Source organism: Ranitomeya variabilis, chromosome 4, assembly GCF_051348905.1.
Source record: "Ranitomeya variabilis isolate aRanVar5 chromosome 4, aRanVar5.hap1, whole genome shotgun sequence".
NCBI classification, from domain to species: Eukaryota; Metazoa; Chordata; class Amphibia; order Anura; family Dendrobatidae; genus Ranitomeya; species Ranitomeya variabilis.
In genome coordinates this window covers 695611394-695636066 of record NC_135235.1, presented here as the reverse complement: position 1 = coordinate 695636066, position 24673 = coordinate 695611394, and the positions used below count along the sequence as shown (strand labels likewise).

General features: G+C 43.9%; 1 protein-coding gene and 1 long non-coding RNA gene across 2 annotated transcripts in view; both read left to right on the top strand.

Annotated features, from left to right (window-relative positions):
- The window catches only part of LOC143767729 (uncharacterized), a 400410-nt gene that overhangs the window by 96516 nt on the left and 279221 nt on the right, over positions 1–24673 (top strand). The window lies entirely within an intron of this gene.
- LOC143767651 (uncharacterized) lies at positions 4263–23540 on the top strand. Its single transcript, XM_077256104.1, has 6 exons — positions 4263–4792; positions 4922–5101; positions 5185–5308; positions 5388–5485; positions 5682–5772; positions 21066–23540. The coding sequence occupies exons 1-6, from the start codon at positions 4571–4573 to the stop codon at positions 22673–22675; spliced, it is 2325 nt and encodes a 774-aa protein (XP_077112219.1). The 5' UTR covers positions 4263–4570; the 3' UTR covers positions 22676–23540.

Sequence of the window (24673 nt, the reverse complement as noted above, 5' to 3'; positions counted from 1 at the left end):
CTGGGACTACTCCAAACCAATACATAAACAAGAACACGGAGGAAAAAAGTCCATTTAAACATATTTAGAAAACAATATTCAAAAGATTTATTAGGTAATCAATCATATACAAATACAGATATGTAAGATACAAATCATGGGTGTATCGTCAATACAGCCATATAGCAGAAGACACATAAAGGAGAAAACGCGCAATGACCAAGTCAGGGGGGAGCACACAAATAAACCTTTTGGGTGGCAGCATCAATTCGAAGTATAGAGAAAACGTATGACCAAATGCAGTCACTATGTCCAACTCACATGGCTGAATTGCCCAAAATGCATGATCACATCTTCATATGTACATATAGTCGCTGCTTACCCATTGTGGATCAGGTATGGCCTCCCCACCTCACTCGGTCCCCCCGGACGCGCGTTTCGCGTGGCTTTTTCAACAGGGTGTATCCATAGTGTGTCTCATTGTGCTTAAATATCATAAACCCGGAAGTAGAACCGGTGAAATCGGCGCATGCGCAGTAGCGTCCAGAGTGCATCATCCAGTAGGGCCATCACAGTGGGGCGTGTGTAAGAGGCGGAGCTCCACCTTCTAACACAAGGAGTGTAACACTCCCCACTTGTAAGTGATAGGTCCACGAGAAGATGGCTACGATGGACGACACCGGGCATGCGCACCACCAGCTCCCAATTAAAAGCCCATGGCTACAGCCATTTTCTTAGTGATGAAAACAGACTCGCTCGAAAAACAGAACGCCGCTGCGTCCCAAAATGTACGTAAAACCGGAACGCTAGATAGATTCAAAAACGTACTCAGTAGAGTGGAAAAGCGGGACGCTAAAAAGATGCAAAAACTTATAACGCAACTCATATGTTCAAAGTAAGTAAAATTACATATAAACAGTAAAAAGAGAAGAAAGAGACAACCTACAAAGAAAGACAGTGACATTCATATGAATATGTGATGTCAAAGAAGAATATATCACACATGTGAAGCATTTATGTGACTCTCTGTGTATATATTAGGAAACAGACCCCACATCACAATAGGGAATATAATATACTCTGTGCTATTAGACGCTTACAGCCCCAGCGTACATTTTTAATATCAAAGAGGTCCTCTAAAAGACCTACAATATAAACCAACAAGGTCAAAACTGATGTGATCCTGCACATTCTTAAAAATTCGCAGGGTGCCAAAGTGAAACCTAGTGAGTAACCAATGGACCCCAACACCATAACTAGGCCTAATCATATAAACATATTGAACAGTCTATTACAGACATTCATTAAAAATTAGTGTATAAATATAGAAACCACGTAAAAATGCAAACACATAGAAAACACGTAAAAAACATATAAAAAACATGTAAACAGCATGTAGACAACATATGGAAAACACTTCTTCTTTTCGTGCTCCGAAACGTTAAACGGGTTTTGCTGCGGCGTCATCACCAGTATATAGCCATGGACGACTAATAAAAAACTAAAAGGAAAAACACACAACAAGACAGTAAATACATAGAAATATTAAAAGCGAATGGTGAAAGAGTCACCCAAGAGAGGACAGCCAGGTCAAAGGTCACAAACTAATGTCCATATTATATCCATATTATATCGCTGCAAATTAGAACAAAGCCGAAAAAATACGTTAGGAACAAGGTGAAGGTGTCAAATATAACAGAGAACCTACGGGACTCTCACAGAAAAGGAGCGAAACTGAGCTGTTCATTAAGTCCCTTGGGGGCAAGGGTATCAAGGGTGACAATCCACTTACACTCGCACTGTGCGAGTAACTTCGTCATATTGCCACCCCTGATACCTCCATGTATTTTATCTATCCCTCTCACTTTTAAGCCCCTAGGGTCTGATCCGTGGAACAGCCGAAAGTGCCTGGGTATTGTTTTTAAGACTGATGGATCTTCTTCTTCTTTACCCGCCAAAATATCCCTTACGTGTTCGCGCGTCCGAACCTTTAGTTCCCTAGATGTGAGACCAACATAGATCAGAGAGCAGGGACAGGTCGCATAATAGACCACAAAAGTAGTGTTACATGAGATGTATTCTCTTATCTTAAATTCCCTGCTCCCATCCGAATTCCTGAAGGTCCCACATCTAAGGATGTTCGGACACGCGACACACGAGCCACAAGGAAAACATCCCTGTCTGGGACTCCTTGCACCAAGAAATGTTTTACTTTTTGTTGTTATATAGTGGCTCCTTACCAATGTGTCTTTCAAGTTTCTGGCTCTCCTTTGTGTCATCAGAGGAGATTTTGTGAGATATGGGGCCAAAGCACTATCGGTCTGTAGCACGGACCAGTGTTTACTGAACACCTCACGAATGCGGTGCCATTGGCAATTCGCAGTAGAAATAAATCTAATCGCCATCTCATCATTCGCTCCTGATCTGTTCGACTCCCTTAGTAGGTCCTCTCTCCGTGTATGTCTAGCTCGTCCATACCCTGCCCTGATGCTACGGTGGCTGTATCCTCGTGCTCTAAAGCATTCCGTAAGGATGGCGGACTGTCTCTCAATTTCACCGGTTCTACTTCCGGGTTTATGATATTTAAGCACAATGAGACACACTATGGATACACCCTGTTGAAAAAGCCACGCGAAACGCGCGTCCGGGGGGACCGAGTGAGGTGGGGAGGCCATACCTGATCCACAATGGGTAAGCAGCGACTATATGTACATATGAAGATGTGATCATGCATTTTGGGCAATTCAGCCATGTGAGTTGGACATAGTGACTGCATTTGGTCATACGTTTTCTCTATACTTCGAATTGATGCTGCCACCCAAAAGGTTTATTTGTGTGCTCCCCCCCTGACTTGGTCATTGCCGCATTTTCTCCTTTATGTGTCTTCTGCTATATGGCTGTATTGACGATACACCCATGTTTTGTATCTTACATATCTGTATTTGTATATGATTGATTACCTAATAAATCTTTTGAATATTGTTTTCTAAATATGTTTAAGTGGACTTTTTTCCTCCGTGTTCTTGTTTATGTATCATCATTAGGTATCTAGGACAACATTGGATCATTCAGAGATCCACAATGAACTTCTGGAGTGAGTTTGCTGCACTGAAAGTAAAGGGTCTGAATAATATTGCACGCCCCACTTTTCAGTTTTTGAATTTCCACAAAAATTTAAAATAAACAATAAATTTCTTCAACTTCACAATTGTGTTCCACTTGTTGTTGATTCTTCACCAAAAAGTTACATTTGGTATCTTTATGTTTGAAGCATGATATGTGGGAAAAGGTTGAAAAGTTCCAAGGGGGCTGAATACTTTCGCAAGGCACTGTATATATATAGGTTACTTCGGCTCCAAATGTTTTTATTGTTTAGGTTGCACGGCAGTGAAGAAAGGATTTCAAGATTCAAGGCTTTACCGGTCAGGGGTTTTTGTATACTGTCCTTTAGCATAATAATAAGGACCAGTTCAGAAGAGGGTAAGTTGTATTTAGATTTTATCTCACTGAATGTGAGGAATTTAATCCCATTGTGAATATTCCCAATTCTCTGTGATTGTATTCAGGGCCCCGGCTGAAATAAGCCCCTAGAATCCCGGCACCTCCGGGGAGGAGATTGTATGTTTGCATGACCACTGACTGCTATCAGTTCGGCAGTTAGCTTGTGCTCCTGTGAGTCTAACAGGGCGCAGTGCTTTCCTTTCACGGCTACTCTGTGAAGTTAGAGAGCTAGTCTATACCGCCAAATAGTGCCGCCATTCACTAGCAGCAGGTTCTCCTGCACGGTGGACCCCGGGCTGCGAACGCACCAATGATAATAAACATCTATATTTACTCGGTGCGTTCCGCTAGCCCTTGTTTTATAAAAAAAAAATCTACTTATAAAACGAACAAACTCCGCTCCATACACACACGGCTCTGCTCAGTACAAACATGGCTCCTGTCCATACACAAACAACTCAGCACCGTACAGCCTGTACACACGCAGCTCCACTCAACACACCCTGTACACAGGCGGCTTCACTCCATATATCTCTTACACACACGGCTCCACTACATCCACACTGTAAACCCCTCCTGACCCCACACATAAACTTCCCCTCATCCAGCACCATGACAACCAGCACAGCAGAGTCCTGCATACACTGAGGCCCCTGATCATGTGACCCTGACTCCTCCCCTCCTGTGACCTCATCACAGGTCCTGTGCACACAGAAAAGCCATATATGTGGGTTAAGCCTAGACCCCCGGAAATGATGTCACACCTGGAAGGAGCCCATACACTCTAGCTTCTACCCATATATGTGGAGTGCGCGAGGTCGGTGCTGGAGGTTCCATTATTCTCTATGTGGAGTGCTGCTCTGCGGGTGGAGGTCGGTGCTGGAGGCTCCATTATTCTCTATGTGGAGTGCGGCTCTGTGGGTGGAGGTCGGTGCTGGAGGCTCCATTATTCTCTATGTGGAGTGCTGCTCTGCGGGTGGAGGTCGGTGCTGGAGGCTCCATTATTCTCTATGTGGAGTGCGGCTCTGCGGGTGGAGGTCGGTGCTGGAGGCTCCAAAGAAGAAAACTAAATAGTGTAAAATAATCTCATATGTTTCCCTTATTATCTCCAGTAATTGTATTATTACACAGGATTTTTATGATATTACATCGGCTCATCTTCTCATTCATGTCTCGGATCCTCTCAGTGAAGATCCTTCCACATAAGAGAATTTTCCTGATTTACCCATCAAGAATGGATATAGACAGAGACAAGATGGCGGAGAGGATATTACACCTCACCCTAGAGATCCTCTTCTGTCTTACTGGAGAGGTGAGAGATTCTGATGACGTCACATTACATCATTCTTATCTATGGGAATAACAGATGGACAGAACTGGAGAGGTGAGGACTCTGGAAATGTCTGTAGTGAGATTTATTAATGTGTCTCTCCATAACCAGGATTACACAGTAGTGAAGAAGACCTCTAGTGAGCGCTGTCAGGACCCTGTGTCTGAGGGATGGGGAAGACCCCTGAGCCCAATCACTGGGCCTCCACCTCACCCCCTGATACATGAGGACATCAATGACCAGAAGATCCTAGAACTCACCTACAAGATGATTGAGCTGCTGACTGGAGAGGTGACACTGCTGGGAATGCTGGGACATTATACAGTAACGCTATGATGGGATCGGGGGGATGACGGTATCATTGTATGTGTCAGGTTCCTATAAGGTGTCAGGATGTCTCCGTCTATTTCTCCATGGAGGAGTGGGAGTATTTAGAAGGACTCAAAGATCTGTACAAGGACGTCATGATGGAGGTTCCCCAGCCCCTCACATCACCAGGTAATAGGACTAAATACACACGGCCTATAATTATCTGTATATGAAGAATGAATTCAGTCCCTGTATGTGTTTCCTCCAGATCTATCCAGTAAGAGGACAACACCAGAGAGATGTCCCCGTCCTCTTCTTCCACAGGACTGTAAACAAGAAGATCCCAATGTTCCTCAGGATCATCAGGTAGATGGAGAGAAGGTGTCAGGAGATCTCCCCTATGATGTGTAGACGCCGGTGAAGGTCTTGTGCTCAGTCTTGTTTTATCCACCAGTTTTATGTTTTATACTTGTGTAATCATAACAGTGGAGATGGCAGGATTAGAGCTGATCACATATGTGACTTCTTCGTCTCTCTGTGATTGATACAATATTTGTTTCAGGGTGAAGATCTGACCCATATTAATACTACAGAGACACATGTGACGGGTGATGAGCAGTGTCAAGAGGAGATTCCTACTTGTGACCACCCAGGTGAGTAGAAACCACTAAGTATAGAGAAGTAAAGAAGTAGTTCAGTCATGTCACACTATCCCAATGACTGGGTATTGAAAGCTTTTTTCTATAGAGCTTACAATCTGGGAAATCCACCTGCCAACATAAATTAGGAGGCACTGACCATTACCTGTCCAGGTCTGTAAACTACAAAGCCAAATGACAAAGACAAAAGAGCACCACGCAGTCATAGAGTCCAAACATAGAACAACACTTTATTGGATAAAATTATACATATAACAACCAGAGAGTTAGTGTTAGAAAGGGCTAAAAGATGACAAAAATGCCAGCAGCAACATGTGAACAATAAACCAGCCCAAGGTACGGCGATCCCCAGCTGCAGAGAATTTAAAGTATACTATAAAAAGATGGTATGTAGTGCAATTCGTAGAGGCACAGCCCCACAGGATAGCAGAACTTCATCCAGAGTACATGGAAGAAATGTAAATAAACCAGTGATTATACAGGTAAAGGCACATAAATGAACTACTACACATCACCTGGTAATAGCGATCCCGTGGTAAACCTCCGCAGTATGGGGACCCCGATCCACCTGACGCGCGTTTCGGTTAGGATACCTTTCTCAGGGGGCGCGTACATAGAATGGGCATAGAGGAGTATATATAGGAAACCCATAATGGAGACTGCATGCCACCGCAACATACTGCTTCCGCCCAGTCCAGCACGCCGAACAACGACGACCGGAAATGCATGGGGCCCCATGTGATCTGGAAGTACGTGCGCGGCTGTCAGAGAAGGACGGAGCAGTAACAGAGCGGCGCATGCGCCTAAAGTGATCAGTGCGTAGACACCATCTACAATAGGGGCAATGGAAAGGGCAAACAGAAGCGTTTAGAAGCAACTATTAGCGTAGAAGGACAACAAGGAGATATGCAGATATAACAGCATATCAAATAAAACATACGGACAAATGCAGTTATAAAAATGAATTGTACAAAGAGATAGACACATTGGCCAAGAGGAGACTGACCACTTTACATAATATAATATATCAAATAATAATATAAAATACAATGACCATAAACAAAACAATATAACATGGTACAGTCCCACAAGGCACATGAGCATTGATGATAGCATCATAAAAAGTAATAACAGTACTAACAGCTTGTCCGCATATGTCCCCTACACCCCAATGGGGAAGGGAAGAACCCAAACGATGGCTTTATCAGGGTAGGGAAAAATGACAAAAATAGCAGTCCATCAGCTTCAATTTCCATGTCACATAGTCCAGATGAGTTCCAAAAGCACAATAACCAATTCAGTATAGCGATATGGGAATCCTAAGTAATAAAAAGGTGAATTAAAAACAGAACAACAATAAAAGAATTAAAACAAAATGTGCACAAATTGCAAGAAGGCACACTAAGCACACCAGTGCAGCGACTACAGGAAGGGAGCATAACTAATGTTCTCATTCAGACCTGCAGGGTATACGGTATTGAGGGACCAAATCCAATGTGTTTCCAGTTGGCCCAAACGTTTAAACAAATTCCCGTCACGGATATTAACATTGAGCATATCTATACCCCGCACCCTAAAAAGTGAACTGTCACTATGATGTTTAGTCCTGAAATGTCTCGGGATTGTTTTGAGGCCAAATGACAGCGTAATGTTGTGAATTAGACTTTTTTGGCTCCCTCTTGTGGTCACTAGTGATATGACTCTGGGATTGTCTTTCCCTAGTTTGGCACCCACCTGGGTCGTTAGTCCAGGGGTGTTGCTATATAAACTTCCTGAATTCTCAGTCTGGTGCCTGGCATCGTTGTAATCAGTTCCTTTCTGTTTGCTCCTGTCTGCTGGTCGTGGTTCTTGCTAAATTAAGCTAAGTCCTGCTTCCTTGTTTTTTGGTTATTTGCATTGCTCTTATTTATTTGTCCAGCTTGTACTAAATGTGATTCCTGATTTTGCTGGAAGCTCTAGGGGGCTGGTATCCTCCCCCCGGGCGGTTAGACGGTTCGGGGGTTCTTGTATATCCAGCGTGGAAATTTTGATAGGGTTTTTGCTGACCGTATAAGTCATCTTACTATATTCTGCTATTAGTCAGTGGGCCTCTCTTTGCTAAATATCTAGTTCATTCTTACGTTTGTCTTTTCTTCTTACCTCACCGTTATTATTTGTTGGGGGCTTGTATCCAACTTTTGGGGTCTTTTCTCTGGAGGCAAGAAAGGTCTATCTTTTCCCTTCTAGGGTTAGTTAGTTCTCCGGCTGGCGCGAGACGTCTAGAACCAACGTAGGCACGTTCCCCGGCTGCTGCTATTTGTGGTGCTAGGATTAGTTATACGGTCAGTCCAGTTACCACTGTCCTATGAGCTGGTTTTTTGTGTTTGCAGACTTGGTAATTACTTCTGAGACCCTCTGCCATTGGGGTCATAACAGTATGCCAGGCCCAAGTTGAATGTTTAATGCACTGCAGAAGTGGGATAATAAGAAAGGAAATTCTGAGTTTTTTTTTTTTTTTCTTTCTTCCTCCCCTTTACCTCTGAGTGGCTTGTGCTTGCTGCAGACGTGAATGTCCAGACCTTGATTACAAGTGTAGATCAGCTTGCTGCTCGTGTGCAGGGCATACAAGATTTTGTTACTAGTAGTCCTATTTCTGAACCTAAAATACCTATTCCTGAACTGTTCTCTGGAGACCGATATAAGTTTAGGAATTTCAGGAATAATTGTAAATTGTTTCTGTCTCTGAGACCCCGTTCATCTGGAGACTCAGCTCAGCAAGTTAAAATTGTTATCTCTTTTTTGCGGGGCGACCCTCAGGATTGGGCTTTTTCGCTAGCGCCAGGAGATCCGGCATTGGCAAATATTGATGCGTTTTTTCTGGCGCTCAGATTGCTTTACGAGGAACCCAATCTTGAAATTCAGGCAGAAAAAGCCTTGCTGGCTATTTCTCAGGGCCAGGATGAAGCTGAAGTGTATTGCCAAAAATTTCGGAAATGGTCCGTGCTTACTCAGTGGAATGAGTGTGCTCTGGCCGCTAATTTCAGAAATGGCCTTTCAGAAGCCATTAAGAATGTGATGGTGGGTTTCTCCATTCCTACAAGTCTGAATGATTCCATGGCGCTGGCTATTCAAATTGACCGGCGTTTGCGGGAGCGCAAAGCCGCTAATCCTCTGGTGGTGTTGTCTGAACAAACACCTGATTTAATGCAATGTGGTAGAATTCAGACTAGAAATGAACGGAAAAATCATAGACGTCAGAATGGGTTGTGTTTTTACTGTGGTGATTCTACACGTTATATCAGCATGCTCTAAACGCCTAACAAGGGTTGTTAGTCCTGTCGCCATTGGTAATTTGCAACCTAAATTTATTTTGTCTGTGACTTTAATTTGCTCATTGTCCTCCTACCCTGTTATGGCGTTTGTGGATTCAGGTGCTGCCCTGAGTCTTATAAATCTGTCATTTGCCAAGCGCTGTGGTTTTGTTCTTGAGCCGTTGGTAAATCCTATCCCTCTTAGAGGTATTGATGCTACGCCATTGGCGGAAAATAAACCGCAGTTTTGGACACAGGTAACCATGTGCATGACTCCTGAACATCGGGAGGTGATTCGTTTTCTTGTGCTGCATAAAATGCATGATTTGGTCGTTTTGGTTCTGCCATGGTTACAGACCCATAATCCAGTCTTGGATTGGAAGGCAATGTCTGTGTCAAGTTGGGGCTGTCAGGGAATTCATGGTGATTCCCCCCCGGTGTCTATTGCTTCCTCTACTCCTTCGGAAGTTCCTGAGTATTTGTCTGATTATCAGGATGTATTCAGCGAGTCCAGGTCCAGTGCTCTTCCTCCTCATAGGGACTGTGACTGCGCTATAGATTTGATTCCAGGTAGTAAATTTCCTAAGGGAAGATTATTTAATCTGTCTGTACCTTAGCATACCGCAATGCGTTCGTATATCAAGGAATCTCTGGAGAAGGGGCATATCCGTCCATCCTCTTCCCCTCTTGGTGCGGGATTCTTTTTTGTGGCCAAGAAGGACGGATCTTTGAGACCTTGTATTGACTATCGGCTTCTGAATAAAATCACTGTTAAATTTCAGTATCCTTTGCCTCTGTTGTCGGACTTGTTTGCCCGGATTAAAGGTGCCAAGTGGTTCACCAAGATAGATCTTCGTGGTGCGTACAACCTTGTGCGCATTAAGCAAGGAGATGAATGGAAAACTGCATTTAATACGCCCGAAGGTCATTTTGAGTACTTGGTGATGCCTTTTGGGCTCTCTAATGCTCCTTCAGTGTTTCAGTCCTTTATGCATGATATTTTCCGGAAGTATCTGGATAAATTTGTGATTGTTTATCTGGATGATATTCTGTTTTTTTCTGATGATTGGGACTCGCATGTAGAGCAGGTCAGGATGGTGTTTCAGGTTTTGCGTGAGAATGCTTTGTTTGTTAAGGGCTCAAAGTGTCTCTTTGGAGTACAGAAGGTTCCCTTTTTGGGTTTTATTTTTTCCCCTTCTGCGGTGGAGATGGACCCAGTCAAGGTCCGAGCTATTCATGATTGGACTCAACCCACGTCAGTTAAGAGTCTTCAGAAGTTCTTGGGTTTTGCTAACTTCTACCGTCGTTTTATCGCTAATTTTTCTAGCGTTGTTAAACCTTTGACGGATATGACCAAGAAAGGTTCTGATGTTGCTAACTGGGCTCCTGCAGCCGTGGAAGCTTTCCAAGAGTTGAAGCGCCGTTTTACTTCGGCGCCTGTTTTGTGCCAGCCTGATGTCTCACTTCCCTTTCAGGTTGAAGTGGATGCTTCTGAGATTGGGGCAGGGGCCGTTTTGTCGCAGAGAGGCCCTGGTTGCTCTGTAATGAGACCATGTGCTTTTTTCTCTAGGAAGTTTTCGCCCGCTGAGCGGAATTATGATGTTGGCAATCGGGAGTTGTTGGCCATGAAGTGGGCATTTGAGGAGTGGCGTCATTGGCTCGAGGGTGCTAAGCATCGTGTGGTGGTCTTGACTGATCACAAAAATCTGATGTATCTCGAGTCTGCTAAATGCCTGAATCCTAGACAGACCCGTTGGTCATTGTTTTTCTCCCGTTTTGACTTTGTGGTCTCGTATTTACCAGGTTCAAAGAATGTGAAGGCTGATGCTCTTTCAAGGAGCTTTGTGCCTGACTCTCCTGGAGTCGCAGAACCTGTTGGTATTCTTAAAGAGGGAGTAATCTTGTCAGCCATTTCTCCGGATTTGCGACGTGTGTTGCAGAGATTTCAGGCTGGTAGACCTGACTCTTGTCCACCTGACAGACTGTTTGTTCCTGATAAGTGGACCAGCAGAGTCATTTCCGAGGTTCATTCCTCGGTGTTGGCAGGGCATCCGGGAATTTTTGGCACCAGAGATTTGGTGGCTAGGTCCTTTTGGTGGCCTTCTTTGTCACGGGATGTGCGGTCATTTGTGCAGTCCTGTGGGACTTGTGCTCGAGCTAAGCCTTGCTGTTCTCGTGCCAGCGGGTTGCTCTTGCCCTTGCCTGTCCCGAAGAGGCCTTGGACACACATTTCCATGGATTTCATTTCAGATCTTCCGGTGTCTCAGGGCATGTCTGTCATCTGGGTGGTATGTGATCGCTTTTCCAAGATGGTCCATTTGGTATCTTTGCCTAAGCTGCCTTCCTCTTCCGATCTGGTTCCTTTGTTCTTTCAGAATGTGGTTCGTTTACACGGCATTCCTGAGAATATCGTGTCTGACAGAGGATCCCAGTTTGTTTCCAGGTTCTGGCGATCCTTCTGTGCTAAGATGGGCATTGATTTGTCGTTTTCGTCTGCCTTTCATCCTCAGACTAATGGACAAACGGAGCGAACTAATCAGACTCTGGAGGCTTATTTGAGGTGTTTTGTTTCTGCAGATCAGGATGATTGGGTGACCTTCTTGCCGTTGGCTGAGTTTGCCCTTAATAATCGGGCTAGTTCCGCTACTTTGGTTTCGCCATTTTTCTGCAACTCTGGTTTCCATCCTCGTTTTTCCTCGGGACATGTGGAGCCTTCTGACTGTCCTGGGGTAGATTCTGTGGTGGATAGGTTGCAGCAGATTTGGAATCATGTGGTGGACAACTTAAAGTTGTCACAGGAGAAGGCTCAGCGTTTTGCCAACCGCCGCCGCGGTGTGGGTCCCCGACTTCGTGTTGGGGATTTGGTATGGCTGTCTTCTCGATTTGTTCCTATGAAGGTCTCCTCTCCTAAATTTAAGCCTCGCTTCATCGGTCCTTACAAGATATTGGAAATCCTTAATCCCGTGTCCTTTCGCTTGGATCTTCCTGTGTCGTTTGCCATTCACAACGTGTTCCATAGGTCTTTGTTGTGGCGGTACGTTGTACCTGTGGTTCCTTCTCTTGAGCCTCCTGCTCCGGTGTTGGTTGAGGGCGAGTTGGAGTACGTGGTGGAGAAGATCTTGGATTCTCGTCTCTCCAGGCGGAGGCTTCAGTATCTGGTCAAGTGGAAGGGCTATGGTCAGGAGGATAATTCCTAGGTGGTTGCCTCTGATGTGCATGCGGCCGATTTAGTTCGTGCCTTTCACGCTGCTCATCCTGATCGCCCTGGTGGTCTTGGTGAGGGTTCGATGACCCCTCCTTAAAGGGGGGGTACTGTTGTGAATTAGACTTTTTTGGCTCCCTCTTGTGGTCACTAGTGATATGACTCTGGGATTGTCTTTCCCTAGTTTGGCACCCACCTGGGTCGTTAGTCCAGGGGTGTTGCTATATAAACTTCCTGAATTCTCAGTCTGGTGCCTGGCATCGTTGTAATCAGTTCCTTTCTGTTTGCTCCTGTCTGCTGGTCGTGGTTCTTGCTAAATTAAGCTAAGTCCTGCTTCCTTGTTTTTTGGTTATTTGCATTGCTCTTATTTATTTGTCCAGCTTGTACTAAATGTGATTCCTGATTTTGCTGGAAGCTCTAGGGGGCTGGTATCCTCCCCCCAGGCCGTTAGACGGTTCGGGGGTTCTTGTATATCCAGCGTGGAAATTTTGATAGGGTTTTTGCTGACCATATAAGTCATCTTACTATATTCTGCTATTAGTCAGTGGGCCTCTCTTTGCTAAATATCTAGTTCATTCTTACGTTTGTCTTTTCTTCTTACCTCACCGTTATTATTTGTTGGGGGCTTGTATCCAACTTTTGGGGTCTTTTCTCTGGAGGCAAGAAAGGTCTATCTTTTCCCTTCTAGGGTTAGTTAGTTCTCCGGCTTGCACGAGACGTCTAGAACCAACGTAGGCACGTTCCCCGGCTGCTGCTATTTGTGGTGCTAGGATTAGTTATACGGTCAGTCCAGTTACCACTGTCCTATGAACTGTTTTTTTGTGTTTGCAGACTTGGTAATTACTTCTGAGACCCTCTGCCATTGGGGTCATAACAGCGTAAGTAGACTGTGCTGACAGGTTAGAAAATCACTTGAAGAAAAATATTATAATGGGCCTGTAAGAGAAATCAGAGGGTAACGATGCTGTTACATTTGTAAAGGCGATTCCGATGTCCCAGTGTGGTCATTCTCACTCCTGTGGCACGGGTGCCAAAATGCTCAATGTCCCGGCCAGTCGGCGATCTATCTGTTCCCTGTTGTGCCTTCCTGCTTCTCTAGGTCTGCGTACACTCGCTCCGATTCTTAAAGGGGCAGTGCTCGCACTTTGGAAGTTGCTCCAGCCAAAAGCTGGTAGGCATCAGGTACAGGTGCTTCTCACAAAATTGGAATATCATCAAAAAGTTAATTTATTTCAGTTCTTCAATACAAAAAGTGAAACTGATATATTTTAGAGTCCTTACAAGCATAGTGATTTATTTCAAGTGTTTTTCTGTTAATGTTGATGATTATGGCTTACAGCCAATGAAACCCCAAAAGCCATTACTTCAGTCAATTATAATAATTAACGAAAAACACCTGCAAAGGCTTCCTAAGCTTTACAAAAAGTCCCTTAGTCTGTTTCAGTAGCTCCACAATCATGGGAAACACTGCTGACTTGATAAATGTCAATAAAGCAGTCACTGACACTCCACAAGGAGGGGAAGCCACAAAAGGACATTGCTAAAGAAACTGGCTGTTCACAGAGTGCTGTATCCAAGCAGATTAATGGAAAGTTGAGTGGAAGGTAAAAGTGTGGTAGAAAAAGGTACCTTGAAAGGATTGTTAAGAAAAGGCAATTCAAAAATTTGGGGAAGATTCACAAGGAGTGGACTGCTGCTGGAGTCATTGCTGCAAGAGCCACCACACACAGACGTATCAAGGACATGGGCTACAAGTGTCTCATTCCTTGTCAAGCTACTTGTAACCAACAGACAATGCCAGAAGCGTCTTCCCTAGGCCAAGGAGAAAAAGAACTGGACTGTTGCTCAGTGAGCCAAGGTGGTGTTTTCAGATGAATGTGAATTTTGCTTTTCATTTAGCAATGAATGTCTCAGAGTCTGCAGGAAGAGTGGAGAGACAGAAAATCCAAACTGCTTGAGGTCTAGTGTGAAGTTTCCACAATCAGTGATGGTTTGGGGAGCCATGTCATCTGCTGGTGCAGGTCCACTGTGTGTTATCAAGACCAAAGTCAGCGCAGCTGTCTACCAGGAAATTTTAGAGCACTTCATGCTTCCCTCTGCCGACAAGCTTTTTGGAGATGAAAATTTCATTTTCCAGCAGGACTTGGCACCTGTCCGCACTGCCAAAAGTACCAATACCTGGTTTAAAAATAACAGTATCACTGTTCTTGATTAGCCAGCAAACTCACCTGACCTTAACCTCATAGAGAATTCATGGGGTATTGTCAAGAGGAAGATGAGACACCAGACCCAACAATGCAGACGAGCTGAAGACTGCTATCAAAGCAACCTGGGCTTCCATAACACCTCAGCAGTGCCACAGGCTGATCGCCTCCATGTCACACCACATTGATGAAGTAATTGATGCAAAAGGAGCCCCAACTAAGTATTGAGCACATTTACTGAGCATACATTTCAGTAGGCCAACATTTTCGATTTTAAAATAATTTTTCAAGCTGGTGTTATAAGGTATTCTAACTTACTGAGATAATGACTTTTGGGTTTTCATTGGCTGTAAGCCATAATCATCATCATTATCAGAAAGAAACACTTGAAATAGATCACTCTGTTTGTAATGACTCTATGTAATATGTGAGTTTCACTTTTTGTATTGAAGAACTGAAATACATTAACTTTTTGATGATTTTCTGATATTGTGAGAAGCACTTGTATGTAAAGCACCCTCCTTAGGCTGCCGTCACACTATCAGTATTTGGTCAGTATTTTACATCAGTATTTGTAAGCCAAAACCAGGAGTGGCTGATAAATGCAGAAGTGGTGCATATGTTTCTATTAGACTTTTCCTCTTTGTTCCACTCCTGGTTTTGGCTTACAAATACTGATGTAAAATACTGACCAAATACTGCTATTGTGACGGCAGCGTTAGTAGGGAGGTGCCTGAACAACTCCTGTATTTTCTCTACTTAGTCTGTGTATGTAAGTAGTATGTAGCCAGGTCCCTGGTCCATAACCTGTTCCTGATTCCCATGTTGTCTAAATATGTTCCTGAAACCTGTGTTGATTGAATTAGCACCAGTGTCCTTCCTGGCTTGTCTCAAAATCTGCACTGTTTGAACAAGGATCAGTGTCTGTCATCTGGGTGAGCCAGAATCCATACCATCTGTATATTCTCCTATAGGTGGTTTACCAGTATCCAAATCCTGTACTGCCCGTGACTCCGAATCATGTCCTTGACTGCCATCCTGACCCATTGGGTGAGCTTCTACAGTACCAGGGACTGCCCAGGACTGTTACCCGACGGCTATCTGCTGTACAAGCCTAACTCCATTATGAGAAGCTCTAGCAAAAACCAAGTAGCCACTCCTGGTTCTTCAACTATCGTCGAGCAGGAGCCTAATCCCTGGCTGCCCCTAGCGATAGACCCTCTTCTAGCTTGAGAAGACACCAAAGAGATCACGCCAGCTATCCTTCCAAGAGAACACCAAGAAGGAACTAGTTGATTACAAGTACTTCCAACCAGACAAAGGGAAATAGTAGAACTATCACCGGCTCCTTGCTGAAGCGACTAAAGGAATTTAAACATCCAGCAAAGGTGTGTTAATCAGCAGTAGTGAAGATCACTGCTATGTCCTAGAGGGAGAAGGATATCACTTTGCAACAGAGATACAAGATCCAGAAATTGCCTGCAGAGCTCAGCGCAATGACCTTCTGTAGCCGGATCCAGAATGACTGACTGATGCACCCGTGACAGTACCCTCCCCTTGTATGAGTGGCCTCCGGACACTCAGGACCTGGTTTCTCAGGATGAGGCATGGAACGAACGAACCAGCCTAGGGGAATTCACCTCTGATTGAGAAACCCACATCCTCTCTTCTGGACCATAACACCTCCAGTGCATGAAGTACAACAGGAAACAACGCTGAAGATGGGAATAAACAATCATCAAAATCTGGAACTCCAAATTACCATCAGTAAGGATTGAGAGAGGCAGCAGGGAGATGACTCAAGAGGTTCTACATATTTATTGAGTAAAGACCTGTGGAACACCTTGTGGATCTTAAGAGCCTGAGGTAACTCAAGAAGAAAAGCTGCAGCGTTAATGACAGTGGTTATTTTAAAGGGACCAATAAACCTAGGTCCCAGCTTCCAGGAAGGGATCTTCAACTTCATATTCCTGGTTGATATCCACAAAAAGTAATTCACATTTAGGTCTGGACCTGTCGAGTGTTTCCTGTCAGCAATACGTTTCTACCTGTCTCCCATGATCCTCAAATTACTCTGAGCCCCTTGCCACACAGAGGAGGAAGATAAAGCAAAACATTCCTCCTCAGGAACTCCTGAAGCCCCCTCCCTCACTAAAAGTACCAAACTGTGGAAGTAAACCGTATGCACAAATAAATAGTGACCTGCCGGTAAATTCTTGGCAATGATTATTAATAGCATACTCGGCCAACGGTAAGGAAGATGCCCAATCCTCCTGGTTTTCAGAGAAAAAACACCTGAGATAAGCCTCTAAAATTCTGATTAATGCGTTCGGAATGTCCATGCAACTGAGGATGGAAAGAAGAGGAAAAGAACAGCTGCACCCCAGTCGAGAACAGAAAACTTTCTAGAACTTGGAAACAAATTGGGTCATCCGATGTAACACAACATCGGAGGGAACACCGTGAAGCTTCATGATCTCATTATCAAAAACCTGAGCGATAGTCTTAGCATTCAGAAGCAGCGTCGGACTAGAGTACCTTGGGCCCACCAGAGAAAAATCATTCTTGGGGCCCACCATGCAGTTTAAAAATACCACACCGGATAGATCCTATATACCACACCACACACGAGAGCTGACAGATCCTCTATATACTACACCACACAGGAGAGCTGACAGATCCTCTATATACTACACCACACAGGAGAGAAGACAGTTCCTCTATATACAACACCACACGGGAGAGTTGACAGATCCTCTATATACTACACCACACGGGAGAGCTCACAGATCCTCTATATACTACACCACACGGGAGAGCTGACAGATCCTCTATATACTACACCACATAGTAGAGATGACAGATCCTCTATATACCACACCACACAGGAGAGCTGACAGATCCTCTATATACTACACCACACAGGAGAGCTGACTGATCCTCTATATACTACACCACATAGTAGAGATGACAGATCCTCTATATACCACACCACACAGGAGAGCTGACAGATCCTCTATATACTACACCACACAGGAGAGCTGACTGATCCTCTATATACTACACCACACGGGAGAGCTGATAGATCCTCTATATACTACACCACACAGGGGAGCTGACAGATCCTCTATATACTACACCACACGGGAGAGCTGACAGATCCTCTATATACAACACCACACGGGAGAGCTCACCGATCCTCTACTTGATGGCAATCAGTTATAAGGGTAGGTAAGCAGTACATGCAAGAGATGTAGAAAATAGATTAGCACATAATACAGCTGGTCGAAGACCAGTCAGAGTTTACCTGAATTTAGTAAATGAGGGTTTGGGCAGCCTGGGGAGATGATGGTGTCACGTCCTGCGCCCGACGAGCGCCGTTTCGCATGACTGCTTCTTCATAAAGGGGGGCGTGATGGAGACTAGGTAGGGGAGTAGGTTTTTATATCCTAAGGGCGGGTGTAAAGTAATTAGGTGGGCGGAGTGGTAAGCAGCAGAGGGTGGGAATGGGGAGATTGTCAATGGTCTTTGTTCGGCGCCCATCACTTTTCAAGTGTCACGCCCTGACTTGTTTTGGAGGTCCCATTATTACATCTTTCTGTCTTTTTATATAATATTATCTGTTTTTAACATTGTTAATAAAAAAAATAAAATAAAAAATGTATTCACTTATCTTCTAGTCACTTCATACCTTATTAGGTAAACGTTTGTAAGCATCCATGATCGAAGTGCTATTGCCAATTTAATTGTTGGATTATGGGATTAATAAATATCTCTGTGCTTAGTAAACAGATTATCTGCAACTTTACTCTAATGGATTTCAAAGCCAGGGAATGCTCCTGGCAGTCTAAGGCATCACATTTTTTCAGACAGGGGACCTCCACCCCTTCCTTGGATACTAATAAAACTGTTAAGGAAACAATTCGACTATATAGGAATGCTCTATACAAGAAGACCAAAATATGGTGGAACAAATCCTCTCTTGAGAATTATATGAACCAACAAATCGTTCCACGTGGTTTGAGGGTACAAGTTCATCCTTCATTTGACTTTAAAGATGAGGTCCAGCTCAAGGGTTATCGGCAGAGTCTTTAAAAAAATAACCTGACTCTGGAAGATCTAACAGTTGGAATGGCAACTTCCGTCATGTTGGTGTTACGGGGAATGGATGCACGCCTTCTGTCTATGGCCACCACACTGCTTCTTCCTGCCTGTTGGGGTGATATGCCTCCTTTCCCATGTGTGCTGCTGTCCTCGCTCTGCATGTTGTTCTGCCAGGTTGGGTCAGATACTTTAGTCATCCACCACCTCGTCCTCCACATCTGCACCCTGCTCCTCCTCCTGACTTTCTGGCAATTGTCTTATCGTCCACCTCTTGTGACACTTTCCCACCATCGCCTTCGTGTGACCGTGGCTGTTTAAATCGTTAGGCATCGCTACATGCGATCTCATGTGGCCCCACTTCAAATTGACCGGCCGAGAGTCCGGAATCTTTAAAGGGTAAACTCTTCGGAGTGTCCAAGTGCGGGATCATTTGTCTCAGGGCACTCGGCATGATGGTAGGAAGGAAGATCAGGGTGGGTAATATCTGGTCCTCACTCACGGCTACTCATACTTGACCGTGTGGAAGACGTGGTGGTGGCTTAGTGACTGGAAGCATTATTCGCTATCCAACCAACAATCATTTCACAATGCTGTGGCTTCAATAGTGGTGTGCTGTGGTCCCCTAGAAAGTAGGACAGGAAGGTCGAGCGTGAAGATGTGGCTCTTTGTTGTTCACTTTCAGCTGGGCCTCATCCTCTGCGTTCACCATCAGCATCATGGCCACTTCCCCGTCCCTTGCTTTGCCCATTTTAAATGGACTACTAAAATATTTGAAAAGCTCAATACAAATAATTTTTCTCCAAATAAATCCATGTGATCAGTATGCCTGAAAAGCAAGTATTTGTCAGGCATCCAGATGTAGCAGAGCTGGGCTCGTCTAGACTGTGTGCACATACAACACACAACATACAACATGCACCATGCGACATACAACATGCGACCTACATGTTACGAGATTTGACATGCACAACATACAACATTGACCATGCGACATGCACCATTGCGATGTGCACCACGCGACGTGCGACATGCACCATGCGACGTACAACATGCGACATGCAACATACATGTTACATGCAACATTTGACATGCACAACATGCAACATTGAACATGTGACATACATCATGCGACATGCGATGTACAACATGCGACATACGACATGCACAATGCGACATACAACATGCGACATGACATGCAACATACATGCGACATACATGCGACATGACATACGCGACATGACATGCCACATGCGACATGCCACATGCGACATACCACATGCGACATACGACATCCGTTGATATGTATATTAGGGTATGTGGAGGAAATGTTAACTGGCAATACAACTAAAATTGTAATTGCAAGATTGTTTATTGCAAGGAAACTGATTGCAAAATATTGGGTTAGAGAGGAGCCTCCGTCCGGACGCGAATTCATTGCTCAAAAGAGCCACATAATTGAATTTGAGAAAAGTATTTACACCAGGAGAGACGGCTGGATTTATTCTCTTCATTATGGCTGCCGTGGATGGATAGGATTAATTAATGTTATACCAGTATAGAGTACAACTTTTGGTAAACTGGAACTCTGGTTGATATTGTCAACTATGGATGAATTATTGTTTCCACCTGATATGGTTTCCATGGGGGGGGGGGGGGTTAATTTACTGTAAAACATAAAATGAGTATGAACATGTGAACTGTTGTGAATCTTATGGTTAATAGAAATTTATCTGATTAAAAAAGGTGTGGTGCTTTCCAATTGTCTAAAACAGGGAGCAGATTACTGCAGCTGACAGCACACATGCCCAGACTGGATGGTACTACAGATGACAGGCTCCCTAATCTTAGTGGCTGGATAGACCCTGCACTGCCAACAGCTTCTGGTTCCAACCCCATCTCTGTTACCAGCATCGCCTGCAGAATGAGTAAGCCGCGTCTGGTGTCCAAAGCAGACATTGCAGGAGCAGATACCAGAGGAGATGGGAAACACCATTTGCAGAATCCCTAATATGACAAAATTTGCAGAATCCCTAATATGACAAAATTGCAGAAAACCAGAGCGGATGAAATCCCTTTAAAGTGACTCCATTTTGTAAATTATAACCCTCAATGAATTAATCTATAGGAATAGTGACTATTTTGACTCCATTGGCAGTTTCCAGATATTAGCACGCACAGTGGATGTTGGAAAATGAAAATTGCAAATATCCCAAGTTATTACCCAACACATAGTTCCCAGATTGTGCTCCAGGAGATACACATGCCGTAAAATAAGTGGTTTCTTCTCCTATAGTGATGCCAAAAGCATGGATGCTTAATGTGGTTTGAGCACAGTCTAGTAAACTGTAAACTGTCATTGTCTTGGTGAATAATTAAATAATTTTGCATAACTTTCCATTTTTACAGACCATTTAAGTAGAAATGTTCAAAAATATAAAATTCAAGGATATTTTATTCTAAAATAATAATTGGTTTTATTCTTGGCAGATGACCGTACCAGGAGATCAGCAGGACAGCTGACATCTTCAATGTTTAAATCAGATGATCTTGAGATCCCACAGGATACAATTGAAGTGAATGCCATTACTCCAGATACACCACCATCCCATCACAGCAAAGATCTGTCATCTGATCTTTTGGAAAAGGTCCTGTCTTCTGATTCATTACCTACTACTAAGGAAAATCAAAGTCACAAAATAAGCATTAAAAAAGGAACTGCTCCTAAAGCAATGAAGACATCTTCATTATCAGAATATGGAAATAGTTTTCCCCTAGTACAGTCCTTTCTCAAACAACAAAACCTTCACAAAGCAAACAATGTAGTTTCTTGTTCCAAGTGTGGGAGATGTTTTAACCAGAAATCAGATTTTGTCAGTCACCAGAGAATTCACACAGGGGAGAAGCCATTTTCATGTTCAGAATGTGGAAAATGTTTTATTCGGAAAGCGCATCTTGTTACCCATCAAAAAACTCACACAGGGGAGAAGCCTTTTTCATGTTCACAATGTGGGAAATGTTTTAACAGGAAAGCGACTCTTGATAGCCACCAGAAAACCCACACAGGGGAGAAGCCTTTTTCATGTTCAGAATGTGGGAAATGTTTTAACAGGAAAACGAATCTTGTTAGCCACCAGAAAACCCACACATTAGAGAAGCCTTTTTCATGTTCAGAATGTGGGAAATGTTTTAACAGGAAAGCGACTCTTGATAGCCACCAGAAAACCCACACAGGGGAGAAGCCTTTTTCCTGTTCAGAATGTGGGAAATGTTTTAACCAAAAAGCGCATCTTGTTACCCATCAAAAAACTCACACAGGAGAGAAGCCTTTTTCATGTTCAGAATGTGGGAAATGTTTTAACAGGAAAGAGAATCTTGTTAGCCACCAGAAAACCCACACAGGGGAGAAACCTTTTTCCTGTTCAGAATGTGGGAAATGTTTTAACCACAAAGTGAATCTTGTTAGGCACCAGAAAACCCACACAGGAGAGAAGCCTTTTTCATGTTCAGAATGTGGGAAATGTTTTACAGAAAAAAAAGTTCTTATCAGACACCATAGATCTCACACAGGGGAGAAGCCTTTTTCCTGTTCAGAATGTGGGAAATGTTTTCTAGATAAATCAGTTCTTGTCAGACATCATAGATCTCACACAGGGGAGAAGCCTTTTTCCTGTTCAGAATGTGGGAAATGTTTTAACCACAAAGCGAATCTTGTTAGCCACCAGAAAACCCACACGGGGGAGAAGCCTTTTTCCTGTTTAGAATGTGGGAAATGTTTTCTAGATAAATCAGTTCTTGTCAGACATCATAGATCTCACACAGGGGAGAAGCCTTTTTCCTGTTCAGAATGTGGGAAATGTTTTAACAGGAAAGCGAATCTTGTTAGCCACCAGAAAACCCACACAGGAGAGAAGCCTTTTTCATGTTCAGAATGTGGGAAATGTTTTAACCACAAAGTGAATCTTGTTAGCCACCAGAAAACCCACACAGGAGAGAAGCCTTTTTCATGTTCAGAATGTGGGAAATGTTTTAACCAGAAAGCACATCTTGTTACCCACCAAAGAACTCACACAGGGAAGAAGCCATTTTCATGTTCATAATGCGGAAAATGTATTGTGAAGAAACAATCTTTCTAGCCAACAAAGAATTCACACAGGAGGGAGTGGCGGTGTAGTGGAGCTGAGAGGACATGTCCAGACCGAGCTCCTATAATCATGTCACAATCCTGACTTTGTTAAAGTGAGTTTACCTGCAAGCAGTGTAGTTCCCTGGGCTCTTGGAGGTCTCCGGCTCCTGGAGAAGTGCGGTCCGCGACTCTGGTGTGTCGGGTTCTGATTAAACTCTCATGGGACATAAGGCCTGTGGAGGAAGGTGGACATTTTCTACTGTGCGCTTGGGTGGCAGGAGGCATGGAGCTGTGGACTTTGCTCCTGGAGGGACTGACGGAGCAGTGCGGCTATATCCTGGAGGTACCTGAGGGGGAAGCACGGTGTGAGCTCTGAAAAATGAGCTCAGCGCTCCCTTATTGATAATATAGCTGGTTCGTCGGTTCCCGCCATTTCAAGGGTCTCTGGACTCTTGTTGCCATCCCTGCAGATGCTGCAGGTCATTCTGCTACACAGGACTTGTGCAGCAGTTTCAGATTTGCCATAAAACCCAGCACTCTACCTTACTAAATACTTGGAGCTGTTTGCACTCCTCTGTATTAATGTGCCTAGACAAGTATATATGTATACTTTATAATAATACTGCTGCATCTGGAAGTAGAGAAAGAGGGAACTCTATAAATACACGTTTTCTCAACTTGCTATACTTTATATTTGTTAACCATGAATCATTTAAAATGGTCAGGGATGGCAAACAAACTAAGAGTTTGCAAGGATTGATCTATCTGATAATGCATGATCTCTCAGGAATAATCCATCACATGCTAAGACTGCGGATCAGTGTAAAAACCGCATTTCTGATAGTGAGAAGGTGGTGACCAATAGGATCTAACTCTTAAACACATGAAAAAACTGACCGTCACATCCATACATAGACTAAGTGTGAACAGGTGCTAAACCTAGAGTCGCCAACTCCTATACATTCAAGCAAATAAGGTAGCACACTGTATGTTGTGAATTTGCTTTTTGCTCCCTCTAGTGGTTACTAGTTTTTTGACTCTGGTTTTTCTGTCATTCCTTTTATCCGCACCTGGGTCGTTAGTTAGGGGTGTTGCTATATAAGCTCCCTGGACCTTCAGTTCAATGCCTGGCAACGTAGTTATCAGAGCTAGTCTGCTGTGCTCTTGTCTACTGATCCTGGTTCCAGTTATATCAGCTAAGTCTGCCTTTTGCTTTTTGCTATTTGTTTTGGTTTTGTATTTTTGTCCAGCTTGTTCCTAATCTATATCCTGACCTTTGCTGGAAGCTCTAGGGGGCTGGTGTTCTCCCCCCGGACCGTTAGACGGTTCGGGGGTTCTTGAATTTCCAGTGTGGATTTTGATAGGGTTTTTGTTGACCATATAAGTTACCTTTCTTTATTCTGCTATCAGTAAGCGGGCCTCTCTGTGCTAAATCTGGTTCATTTCTGTGTTTGTCATTTCCTCTTACCTCACCGTCATTATTTGTGGGGGGCTTCTATCCAGCTTTGGGGTCCCCTTCTCTGGAGGCAAGAAAGGTCTTTGTTTTCCTCTACTAGGGGTAGCTAGATTCTCCGGCTGGCGCGTGTCATCTAGAATCAACGTAGGAATGATCCCCGGCTACTTCTAGTGTTGGCGTTAGGAGTAGATATATGGTCAACCCAGTTACCACTGCCCTATGAGCTGGATTTTTGTATTCTGCAGACTTCCACATTCCTCTGAGACCCTCGCCATTGGGGTCATAACAGTTTGCCAGGCCAGTATTAAATGTTTAATGCATTGCAGAAGAGGGATTATAAGAAAGAAGATTCTGAGTTTTTTTTTTTTCTTCTTCCCCTTTACCTCAGAGTGGCTATGCTTGCTGCAGACATGAATGTCCAGACCTTGATTACAAGTGTGGACCAGCTGGCTACTCGTGTGCAGGGCATACAAGACTATGTTATCAGAAATCCTAGGTCAGAACCTAAAATACCGA

Coding starts and splice junctions, on each gene's coding strand:
- LOC143767651 (XM_077256104.1), top strand. CDS start 4,571: ATGTTTCCCTTATTATCTCCAGTAATTGTATTATTACACAGGATTTTT. Junction 4,793..4,921: donor TCTTCTGTCTTACTGGAGAG/GTGAGAGATTCT, acceptor CTCCATAACCAG/GATTACACAGTAGTGAAGAA. Junction 5,309..5,387: donor CCAGCCCCTCACATCACCAG/GTAATAGGACTA, acceptor TGTTTCCTCCAG/ATCTATCCAGTAAGAGGACA.